The sequence below is a fragment of the Mytilus trossulus genome, chromosome 13 (assembly GCF_036588685.1).
Source record: "Mytilus trossulus isolate FHL-02 chromosome 13, PNRI_Mtr1.1.1.hap1, whole genome shotgun sequence".
Lineage (NCBI taxonomy): Eukaryota > Metazoa > Mollusca > Bivalvia > Mytilida > Mytilidae > Mytilus > Mytilus trossulus.
In genome coordinates, this window is record NC_086385.1 from 27,415,921 (window position 1) to 27,428,980 (window position 13,060).

At 32.3% G+C, this 13,060-nt stretch overlaps 1 protein-coding gene across 1 annotated transcript; it reads left to right on the forward strand.

Annotated features, from left to right (window-relative positions):
* The first annotated feature begins 226 nt into the window (after window positions 1–226).
* Window positions 227–12,053, forward strand: LOC134693994 (fibrinogen C domain-containing protein 1-like). The gene is made up of 5 exons (XM_063554977.1): window positions 227–631; window positions 6,885–7,009; window positions 8,189–8,285; window positions 8,952–9,116; window positions 11,544–12,053. The coding sequence occupies exons 1-5, from the start codon at window positions 397–399 to the stop codon at window positions 11,789–11,791; spliced, it is 870 nt and encodes a 289-aa protein (XP_063411047.1). The 5' UTR covers window positions 227–396; the 3' UTR covers window positions 11,792–12,053.
* The last annotated feature ends 1,007 nt before the right edge of the window (window positions 12,054–13,060 follow it).

Consider the following 13,060-nt stretch of genomic DNA (forward strand, 5'->3'; position numbering starts at 1 on the left):
TATTGCCAACAGTTTGTTAAATATGTTTCTCTGAAAAACGTTTTGCGATAGTAATTTCAAAACGATTTGTTTTCAACCAGAGAAACATTAGATAGTTTATGATTTCTGAAGCAACTTAAAATTTTCTCTATGCATATGGTTGATTGTCCTCTAATTGATAAATTGTTGTTATTGCCAAAATGAATCTTAACATGTACTGTAGAAAAGTGCATATATATAACGAACGCTTGTCATCAGAAACACATATTGTTAAATACATTTCCCTGCAACACGTTTTGCTAAAGAATGTTCTTCGACAAATGGTACTAGCGATAATTTTGAATTGTGTTAGATTATTTTAAACGATTCTGTCTATATACTAAATTAAATTATTTATCCTTTTTGTAATTTTACATAATGTTGTTATTAATATTGTGTATTGGACTTGGATATGGATCAGTTTTACCCGAAAACCCAGATACGGAGGTTGAGATGCCACTTATCAGTAACGACGATGTTCCACTGGTTGCAAAGTTTGATACAAAAAATCTGGATAAGGCAACAAAGACATACATTAATAAAACAATGAAAATGACTGTTATGGAAAAATTTTCCGAATTGAAATTGGATATACTGTCTAAAATTAAAACAGGTAACTATAAATATTGTTAGTGCTCTTGTCTATGACGTCACTTAGGGTTTTGTAGAACTGTTTTTCTTTAAATTGATTGAATTATCAATGTTACCAATCATGTAACAATATTATAAAAAGTGTATGTTATTCATCTTGGTTGAATATTTCGTTATCTGACGTCATAATTGAAAACAAATTATCATTGTCTAACGTAATGTAATGACCTTACTGACTTTTAAATGAAAAAAATCTTTAATGACATCACAAAATGTAACTTAACATGCTTAATGAGCCGGAACTTTCAAATAATTGGAAAGTTGTTAAATGCAAAAAGAAGAACAGAGTAAGACGCATTTAGTATTTTATAATACTTTATTTATTACATATCCATAACATTAAATGTGCATTTATTGCTATAAATTGCTCTATACGCACCTTATAAACAAACATTGGTCATTGTTGAAGGCCATGTCGTGACCTATAGCTTTAGATTTTCTGTATCATTTGGTCACTTGCAAATATAGTATTCTCATCGGCAATCATGCCAGATCTTCATTTTTATATCAACATCTATTTATATTTTTATTTAAGATTTATGTGTTGTTTTACTTCATCATGGCATTCCTATTAACTTTTTACGTTATTTTTTAGTAATCTCATTTTGAATAACCATTTTAATATTCCACTGTTTTTCTATCTTATTGAATACAAAGGATACATAAGATCGGTCATTTTCATTGTTTTCACGATGCTAAGATGCTAAGATGTCCTCATTACGCTTCTAGAACGATCCGATGATTATACCACGTTATCACCACGCTTATTCTGCGACCACACTACGATCATCACGATCTAACTTCGCTCATCACGTTATAATTACGACCATAAATGTATCACGACTTATTCGATTGCAACACGATCTTACGACGCTTCTTCTACGATTATATCATGACTCTTACAACTAATATTCTAAATCTGTGCATACCGCAATCTAACTATACGCGCACAACAATAACTTCAACATCATGTTCCTTATATATACTTTTACATTCCTTCTAACGGTCATTGATACGTGAAATTCTTGAAAACTACATAGGCATGCCACAAAAATCTATCAGAACTCGTCTGCATTATGGTAGGGGTGGAGGGAGAGTCATAGGGTTCTCCTGATCCAGTGTGGATGTTGGACCACCTAATCCATCCTGAATTACAACGCATTGTTTATCTATCAAGATCATATGACGATAATGTATTGATTAGTGAGAAAGATACAGATGTTTCAAACATATTTAAGCTGTTTGAAATTAGGGAAATACTGTTAACAACAGCTAGAAATAATTTATACATTGCATGTGATAATGACAATGAACAAGGCTAGAACTCGACATGGTTGTAGTATGAACGTAGTCAGATAGTTAGACGAGCGTGATGAGGATGTCACAAGCGTGCTGGTATCGTTCTATAGTTTTGATTAAGTGTAGTATAAACGTGTTATAGTCGTAGTAGATTGTCGTTGTTTCCCAGGGAAAACGTTATGGTCGTAGTGAGGTCATAGTAACGTCATTATGAGATCGTAGCGCAATCTCTACGACTGGATTCGCGATTTAGCTATGCTCTTGCAACGATGGAACCGTGACTTTGCGATTTACGACCTTGCTGCGCTCTCGCTACGCTACTTCTACGACCTGATTTCAACACGACCGCATCACGATTGTTTTGAACATTTTCAAAATTGACAACGGATATATATACAGTCACCATGACAGTTCCACGACTTTATAGTGATTTATACGCTTAATACGCTACGAAAGTTTACAGAGAAAATTAAATTTTGGTTTACTGGCTTTAAATACAAGTGTTGCACATTACAACTATATATTTAGTAGTAACAACTATTTTATAATTCGTTTCCCGCATCGCAGTGGGACGAATGAGTGCCTCTTGTCCTTAATTTTTTATTGGCAACGGTTCTTTTCTAGGCACACACAAAACTGGCAATCCTAGAAAAATTTAACTTAACATCCAAGTGCGAGGTTCGATCGATCTTACAAATTAAACTTTGACAGATTAAGGTAACACGATACCGAATGACGTTACGCCACGACACAAAGTGATAAAATTATAAAAAAAATAGTGGGTATTTATGTGACATTTTTAATGGTAACTTTTTCTGGATACTTGATGGAGTAAAGGAAAATAGTTCCGGACGGAAACGATTACTGTACGGAGTTTGACTAATGTCCTGACAACCTGACAATGTCCTGACAGAAAGGAAAATGCTAAATACTTTTTTCATTATTGGAAGTATGAACTTGAAATTTGGAACCAAGCAAGATGAGAACTTATATTTAATAAATAAAAGGAAAAAAGGGAAAAAACATATTTATAAGAGTTAGAAAACTTGACCTGACCAAATTGACTTTGAAACTTCTATGAACCAGCGATTTTTAACAGGATAGACAAACTCAATACCATGACAGATTAAAACATTTAATACAATAAACCAAGAAAAAACAGATAACTTGACCTGACCATCTTCATCTTTCCCGTGACTAATGTCCTAACCGTTGTCAATTGTTTATAACTTTTTTTTCTTTTAAGGATCGACTTCAAATATGATGTCAAGGAAGATTCTGACATAAAATATAGATATATAAGAAACGGATCATTTTTTGAAAAATAATAGTTTTAAAAGAGTTAGAAAACTTGACCTTACCAACATCGACTCTGCCCAGACTTATGACCTGACCGATGAAGAAAATGTTAATAACTTTTTTTGTTATTGCTTATTTTTAATCTTTAAAATTGTATTACTTTACTTTTAAATATTCTGTTTCTTTAAATTTTAAGCATCTGAACGATTTATCTTCATATAATAGACTGAGCTTTATCATGTTTATCAAAAGTCTTTACTCTTGGTATATGTTTGCAATAAATACTTTTTCATGATGAACGCCTTATTCCCATGAAATTTTGTTTTGAAAGTAGCAATCTAATCTATAGAAACTTAGGATGATGTGTAAAAAACACGGGGAATTGTAGGTACATCTATTATTTTTGTTAAAATTGTCGTCAAAAATACCGCTCGGGCAAACTGGAAAAAGGAAATTTATCTGGATGAGAATACGGATAGAATTAGGCGATAATGCACAATACAAGCAGACTTTGCATCTCATACAAAAAAAATGTGTTTGTATGGAATGTTAAGAAAGTGGTTTACTTGGTTATTTTGCCGAATATCTTTCTCTATGTTCCAGTATAAAAAGTCTCTGAAATTCATTGTTCTGTACAGAGTATATCAGATATAGCTTCGGAAATATTTTGAAAATAAAGTGCTAGATTTATAATCCTATAGACCAACTCTACGCGGGATAGACAGCAACATCGGAATGAAGCCTGAAAAAGTTAACGTAGGCTGAAAAATACATGGTAACTTAATTCGACAAAAATAAAATGAAAAAAGCAGGTCCCGTTACAGTCTAATTAAAGCCATCCCCAAGTTGCCACTTGCGCCTATAAACGCAAGTTGATAGTCGGGACTGGCTTTAGTCAGACTGGTTTCGTTAGACTGACTAATTATTATTCAAACGGAAAAAAGAGACTGAAATAGCTAGATCTTGAAATCCTTTACATTTTATTTTCGTGTTAATTACGCTTGCATGAGTATTTGGTGTTTGGTTTTTTTTTGGTGTGATTTGAGGTGGAAATAATGTACATGTACAAGTTCGGAGACAACACGACTGAACGAGAATTAACATAGTTGCCTTTTTAGGCCCTGAGGGACATATTGCTCAAATACTTAGGGGCAGCAAGTCGAAAACATTTTTATTTCTTTCAATGTTAGCATCACATATAGTTGCAGCTCAGGGTGAAACAAACACTTTGTTTTTTCTCAGGGTCAAAAACAAATATTTTTTTTCTCCAAAAACTGGAAACGAACTTTTTTTTCAAAAACAAATCCATAGCCCCCCCCCCTCAAATGGTTGCTGCCTTATCGTCGGGAAAAGCCCGAGGAGTTTTACAGTATTAAAAGGAGTTTTTAGAACAAGCATGCATTTTCCATGTAGATCTATATACATGTAAAAAAGAACTATGCATTTTGTAATACTAGTATAAAATGTATTAGCATGAGATTTAGAAACACGATGGAAAGCGAGACTCGCCGAGCTTTCCACATGTTTTTGTAGCGAGTGCAAAAACCTTTTATAATTCTGACAATGTATATTGCATATAATTTTATATTTTGTTTATATCCTACAATTTACACCCCAAGGCCTAGGGTGAATAGGGATAAAACTATGGTCACTTGGTCTTCTTCCGACCGGCAGTAAAATGCTTCCAAAGTGAGGCGTCCATTTGGTTGTGCGGAACGATTATTTATTGTTTACTGCGTCTTGAACATGCATTAAATATTTGCCACTAGACGTAAAGTTACCAGCAATCAATCCTACATTTCAAACAGGTTGCTTGATTAGGCATTTTGATAAATTATAAAGGCCCGCAGAGTACAGACTCCGGTAACATCTCCTACATGTGGAATGTCAAGCTTGAGCTTTTATGTTTCGCAGTTTGTTTTTCTTACAACGAATGCATATATGATTTCAAGATTTGTTTTATAAAATAATTTTCCACAAATGACAGACTGTTGAACTAATAGTGAAATTTTGCATACAGTTTGCAATGTTTGTCCGACTTGCTGAGCAAGCAACTCACACATTTACACCACGCAAAGTACACTATACTAATATAATTACATTAGATGTATGTTTCATTATAAAACGTTATTCTGATTGGCTAATTGCACATCACTTGTTATTCCGTAAGCAATTGCATGAGACAATAACATTTCATTCATAATGACACGAGGTCCCACAATAAAGTGCACAGGTGAATTTAAAAATTAAACTTCATGAAAATCGTGTTTTTATAATCCTAGCTTAAAAATGTAATTATAAGTATTGAATGCTTCTTTTTGTAACTTTATAGGGTTGTAAAAGCATTGACCGTGCGTACATTTTTAGAATGAAGCGCTTCCGCGCTTCATACAAAATGTACTTCGGTCAACGCTTTTACACCCCAATAAATTTACAAAAAGAAGCATTCAATTCTTAAGTACAAATGTACGTAGCAATTCAAGAATAAAAGTTTTGAATTTTTCTTTGAGTTTTGTTATTTTATTTATCATGCATGAACTATTTGCCACTGAACGTTAAACAACCATTAAAAACAGAGCAATTATATCACTGTTAACTGAATTCAATTTTTAAAGTACTATTTTTCTGCATGGATAAAGCAATGACACCAACATTGTCATAAAGAATGGAGTTTAAAACTCAGTAATTCAAATGAATCACACGTAAAAAGTGTAAAAATCAGACGAGATTAATGTTGAATTCATGTTAGAGAAATTTCTATGTGCAGGACGAAATAAATTATATCAGTAGAATCTCATATAACTAGGAAATTTACGGAAACATGACACTGTGACAGGGGAAACGAAAATAAAATAAACACCCTTCAGATCCCGACACATTTTGTGCTTTCCATTTTTCATATCTTTGAGGAGAATAACGTTACATTCTGTATTCAACGTCACACGTTTTCGGTCTAATTCTAAGGGTATCAATCAATTTTGAAGCCATTTATTTCAAAAACAAGGATGGTGACATATGATTTTCTATACATGTATGAATTCAGTTTGTAATTCTGAATATTATGTTAGTTTTTTGTTGTTATCCGTATATAAGAACATAGCCATCCATTGGAAAATCTAAAAAGGTTAGCCGAAAAACTGGCATTTCCCCTATATACCTAAGTAAATTTGTCGCCCAAATCGACGTTTTCCAATGAAAATACCAAGAAAACAAAAATGGTGACCCCCATTTTTTATTTCATATTTCGATGTAACTCGGTGCAAAGAACGCGTATGCCAAAAAGTTTGAAAATCGGGAGATATGCGATTCGGTATCGTGTTACCTTAATGGTACTGCAGATGCATGTACATAACGTAATGTTATCACACATACATAACACAGTAAAAAGTAAAGAAGAAACACCAAACTTTAAGAAAAATAAAACAAAAGTTCATGTCAATAACATACTTGGTTCGAAGAAAAAAGGGAGTTAAACCTGTTTGTACTACTTTTATTACAGTTGTTTATATTTCCGTTAAAGTAAATAGAAAATAACATGAAGATCATCTTATACTAATACTTATACTAAACATTGATATTTATAACATTTCAACAGCATACACCATTTTATTATACAGAAAAATATCCTAGAGATTGCGAAGATGTCAGAGAGTCAACAAGTGGTATATACAAAATATATCCATCAAATATCCGTGGATTTGAAACATACTGTGACATGACGACCGCAGGCGGGGGTTGGTTGGTAAGGTTGATTTCAAGTACATTTAATTATAATTTACAAATTGAACAGTTATGAAAAAGCCGTTTACTGATGACAGCGGATATGTTAAAATTGTCGATACTACAGTCCTGCATCCTTTTTTCTGAATGTGACGTACCGAATTAAACTTATTACGGAATATGTATTAACAGGATAAAAAAATGCGTATGATATAGCCATGCTTATCATCTTATGAATGTTAAACCTGTATTTTACATTTATTATATCTTAGCTCTTATAAAAATTGTAGTTGTATTCTGACAACTTAAAGTTCTATCCATCTTTGAATTTACTTGAGCGCAACAAAAACAAACTATGATGCAACACACACAGAAAGAAACTATAAGATTACAAGTGGCATTTTCTTTACTTTGCGTACAGAATATTTTACGAAAGATGGTGGGTTGAACAATATTTTGTGGCTAGTAAAACCCCTTGTTTTTATGACAATATTTACTATACAACTTAATTGATATATGACAGGAATACAGTACAATTAAGATACAAGACAATTCAGGACAGATACATATTAATCTAAACAATACAATAATACGTACATTACGATATGCTAACCACAGAATTAGAACGAATTCGTTAATGATCAACTGCACATGAAAATAGCACTACAGAACTACGAACTGTCCGTCAATGTCTTTATCAATGCTAAAAAGTGCCGTCACGTGTAAATTTCTAAAAATTGGATACAAATCGAGTGAAAGTTTGGTACTATTTTGTTTGATGTATTTTATAACACCTACAAGAATATTAAAAAAAATAATTGTAGTACATGTACATGTACTTAGCTATGTCGGTATTTCTACGTAATAAAACTGTAAAACAAAAATAAAAAAAAATCGTGTACATTGTTGATTTAAACTGAAATCATACAAAAATGAACTGGGTGATTAATTATCTGTACTTTCACATACACACAGAAAATAAAAGTAACAACTATAAACGATAAAACTACATTATACCACTTAAACGTATCTCTTTTCTCAATTCTTCCAAAAAAAGGATGAACTCACTTTTCAATTACATACAATTACTGTTAAAATACATAAACACAAGACATTTTAAATAAACTGACAATGATTATATTTCAGACTATTTAGTACCTCACGACATATTCATATAATAACTGTTTAATTTGGATTTCAGGTTTTCCAGAAAAGGCAGGATGGAAGTGTTGACTTCTTCAGAAACTGGACAGATTATAAAAACGGGTTTGGTGACTTGACAGGGGAATTCTGGTTAGGTAAGCCAGTATTTATCGTGCGTTATATCAAATAGTAAAATAGACTGCCCTGTTTCCTTATAAAAATCATAGGTCAGTCATATTAGTAAAAACTTTTAATTTGTGTGCCATTCGCTTTCAATATAAATAATTGTTTTTAAAAAAATTAAAAATTAAAATTCTCATTTTTAGGACATTGACATCTTCAATACATTTATATGTTTTCAGGGTATATTGAAGTTTCAGAGAAAAATGCTGTTTATAAAGAAATCTAAGAGAATGAATGAGTTCGCAATATCGTTGATGTGCTTCAAAAATGTACTTTTTACCATAAACCAACATGAACTCAGAGGAAAATCAATTTGGAAAGTCCATAATCACATGGCAAAATCAAATAACAAAACGCATCAAAAACGAATGGACAAGAACTGTCATATTCCTGACTTGGTACAGGCATTTTCAAATGTAGAAAATGGTGGATTAAACCTGGTTCTATAGCGCTAACCCTCTCACTTTAATAACAGTCTCATCAAATTCCTAAATACGAACAAATAACCAAGTTTAGTTGTGTGTAAAATTTAAAAATTATTGTAAAATTTGTTACTTACTACATTTTGGAACTATTGTAACGCTATGACACTTCTGACCTAATAAGATTTAACCTATCTATCATCCTATAACCCTTAGGTAATTCAAGAATCCATGAAATGACCACAAAAGATGAATATGAACTGTACATACTAATGGAGGATTTTGCAGGAGAAACGAGATATGCGAGATACAAGACGTTTTATGTAGGAGACGTACAGTCTAAATTCACTTTGAACATCGGAAATTACAGCGGAAACGCAGGTCTGTAACTTGTGTTTAGTCTATTGTAATGATTAAGAAACCAGGCAGTTATAACATTAATTTGGGTTAGGAAGAAATTAAGGGATTCCTTGATTATATTGCAACATCACATTTTACTATTCTTTAGAGAAGGGGTATTTAAAATTACAGACCAGACAAATTCTGCAGGCCTATTTCAAATACGCGTGCGGGAATTTCGAAAAGAACCAATTCTTCAGGCATATTTTGAACATGCTAAAGTAAAGATCCGTCTCAATTGCATTTCAACAATACTTACTTTTTATCATGATATTTTTTTTTCGTTGAATAATTTATAATTTTCCAAACATCCTGCCGAAATTTACCAAAAAGAACTTACCTAAAATAAATCAAATGTAAACTCTGATGACTGTCCTTTTCTATATGTAATTCAATATTTCAGCTTTACACGGGAAACTCCACACTAAAATTTACGATAAAAGGGACGAGTTTTCCGTTCATCACTGTTAACTTTCCTTTTTTTGGATGGTAGTGTAACTTTGGTACCATCTTACGATGTTTATATTTCACAACTTATTTTCTATGCCCGTGACATTTTTGATTTTAACGAAAGTAATCAATGTTTAACTTTTAAATTGTTAAGTCAAGGATTTCGTTACCACATATTATTTAAAACATTTACTAAATTCTTCCATAGATTTGGTGTTGAAATAAACTTGGTCAGCTAATGGATTCTTTAAATAAACGTATTATCAAAGGTTATTGATATAAGACTGTAATTTGACCTTTAAATATTGGGTTTATTGGCATGAATATTGATCTTGTGATCAGTAAATTAAAAAAAGAATTTAATATTATTTTTTATATATATATGTCAATGTATTTATGGGCCTGTCCCCGTCATAAATCAGGAGCCCAAATTCATTCGTTGTCGTTTGTTGCTGTGACGCATATTTTTTTTACGTTAATTATTCGGTACATTATATAAAGCTCGTCATTGCCTTAAATTATTCATCCAGCGGTACAATAAGCACTGGCCGTAATGCCGTAATTGAATTATCTAACATAACGAAACTATTGGCCCTCTATATAATATCTATGATAACACTAACTTGTGCAACTTTCAACGTAATGCCTTTTCTTTCATGTAAAAATACATCAATTCTGAGACATAAATGTTTTCAGTTATTAAGCCAGCACACGCAATATAAAAGATATAACAAACATGTGTCAAAACTACACGGATGCCCCACTTGCACTATCATTTTCCATGTTCACTGGACCGTGAAATTGGGTAAACAATCTAATTTGGAATTAAAATTAGAAATATCATATCATGTGTACTTAGTTTCAAGTTGATTTGACTTCAACTTCATCAAAAACAACTTTGATCAAAAACTTTAAACCTAAATCTGGCACTTCCATTTTCTATGTTTAGTGGACCGTGAAATTGGGGTCAAAAGTCTAATTTAGTTTTACAATTAGAAATATCATATAATTAGGAACATATGTACTAAGTTTCAAGTTGATTGGACTCCAGCTTCATAAAAAACTACCTTGATTAAAAACTTTAACATGAAGCGGGACAGACGAACGAACGAACGAACGGACGAACGGACGCACAGACCAGAAAACATAATGTCCCTCTACTATCATAGGTGGGGCATACAAATTATTGTCAATTTTGATAATTGGCGACTTAATGTTTAGAAAAAGTAGATTAATAGAGCACAGGCAATGACAGGATTTTGATTAAACTTTATACCTGAGATACCAAAAATAAATATGCTGTTGTTTTAAAAATATTATATTCTATAAATAGGGATTATTCTGGCACCTCTTATCGGAGCCAGCAACACAGTTTGAAGTTATAGATTATTTGCCTTTATGTCAAACAATCTCTTCAGAGTCCAATGTATCATGCTGTGATTATAAAAAATTATAGTCATTTAAAATAAATTTCAAATATAAAACATTAAATCAAGAATGTTATCCCGCTTATTTTGACAAATTTTGTTTAAATGAACATGATGAAGGTAATATGGCTAATTAAAATTCCAGCTATGTAAATGTATTATGTATACAAATATTATATACAATGGATCTGAAACTACTCTCCATGCTCATCAACTGCAGACTGATCAGTATTTAATGATGTTGGTTTTCATCATTGATAAAATAAGTAACCATGTGATTACCATCAATCATTTAATATCACATACATTTAATACTGAAAACTTGATTACCAGAAACAAGTTAGAAAACACGTTCTATGTTACCTTCTTTAGGGAACAAAGTGGCGGAGGGATCAAAAGGACACAGCTCTAATAAAAAAGTATAATTCAGGCGTATGCAACAATTTACATCAATGATATATATCGAACGTATAATTGTAATTATGTACCAAAATATAGACAATTCATATGCGATATTTTTCGTCTTTTATAGGAGATTCGTTGGACACAACCCATCACAAAAGTCAGCCTTTTTCAACGCTAGATAAGGACAGTTCGAGCAATTGTGTAGATCTGTATAAAGGTGGCTGGTGGTACGGCAACTGTCATCGATCTAACTTGAATGGACTGTATCTTAATGGTTCGCACAAGTCATATGCAGATGGTATTGAGTGGTTCACTTGGAAAGGTTACAACTATTCCCTTAAGAGGACACAAATGATGATTCGACGCCGTCGTTAACATGATTAATATGTCATAACTGATGACACTGATTGTCATTTGACGTAGATACACATGATGCTTATTGTGACTTAGGATATATAACAACAGAAAGACATATGTGATCTGGTTTACAGCATGCAAAACATAGTTTCAGAATACTTATGTCAATCAATAACAATTTGCATTTCTTGATTTCAAATACACTGTGCATTATACATTTTGAGAAATCTTGTCAACTTTGCATATTTAATAAAGTTTGGTTCAAAAGAGCCGACAAATATGATGCCTTATCATTTCAAATTATATGACAGGAAAGATTTATTTCTTCTTAAATCATCAATTCAATTCTGTGTTCTAGCACCATATCATAAGAAGTGTGAGTCTTCTAATTATAAGCAAAACATCTATAGTATGCATGTCTTGAAAAGGGACATGAGGAGAGAGTTGGTGCAATTCAATTGTTTTTCATCACCTTTTTTATAGCATTTTTTTCTTTCTTTATATAATTATAATATTGTCCGTTATTTGATATTTTGTATCTTCAAATCCCTCTTACTTTGTGAAATAATTGTTTGTACGTCGTGCTATTACCTTTGAAGCAGCTACCTAGCAGTCTATTGTGTGCATTTTGACGTCATCTAATATGTTCAACATGCGACATACAAAGCGTGACCATCTATGTTGAGGAACCATTAATTCAGTGGAAGTTGTTTGTGATTTAATCTCATTTGTTTTCTGCTGTTGGCTTGAACATGAATAAGGTCATTGGAGGTCTTGTTTAAATCGTTCAAAGATAATCTTGTCTAGAATTTTTATATTGTTTTTACAGAGTCGTAGCTCTCTCAATTTTATTGTTACGGCTGGAAATTATATGAGTCGCGAAACGACTTAACCCGCCTCAGCGAGGCGGACATTCGGCATGGGTTTAGGGCCGTTCAATTCATGCAGTATCGGTTTCGCCAATTTTAGAAGGTCGTCGGATTACTACTGGGACAACCAGTATGTACTATGTATAACATTGTGTTCCAACTGACAATAACATTTGGGTCCGTAACAAATTACTAGTATATCTTTATTTAGATTTATTTATGTTGATCACCTGGTTGGAAATAATCTAAAATCAAAGCTTTTGTAAAGTGTGAGATGTCAACTTCCATTATTTATTTAGTCAATGTAGAGCAAGGAAAACATATAGCAAGTTGCACAGTAAAACTCCGTTTAAAAGAAATCAGTGTCCGATGACAATGATACATAACTTCAGAAAGGTAACTGAAACACCAGCGCCAG

Coding starts and splice junctions, on each gene's coding strand:
- LOC134693994 (XM_063554977.1), top strand. CDS start 397: ATGTTGTTATTAATATTGTGTATTGGACTTGGATATGGATCAGTTTTA. Junction 7,010..8,188: donor CCGCAGGCGGGGGTTGGTTG/GTAAGGTTGATT, acceptor TTTGGATTTCAG/GTTTTCCAGAAAAGGCAGGA. Junction 9,117..11,543: donor AAATTACAGCGGAAACGCAG/GTCTGTAACTTG, acceptor CGTCTTTTATAG/GAGATTCGTTGGACACAACC.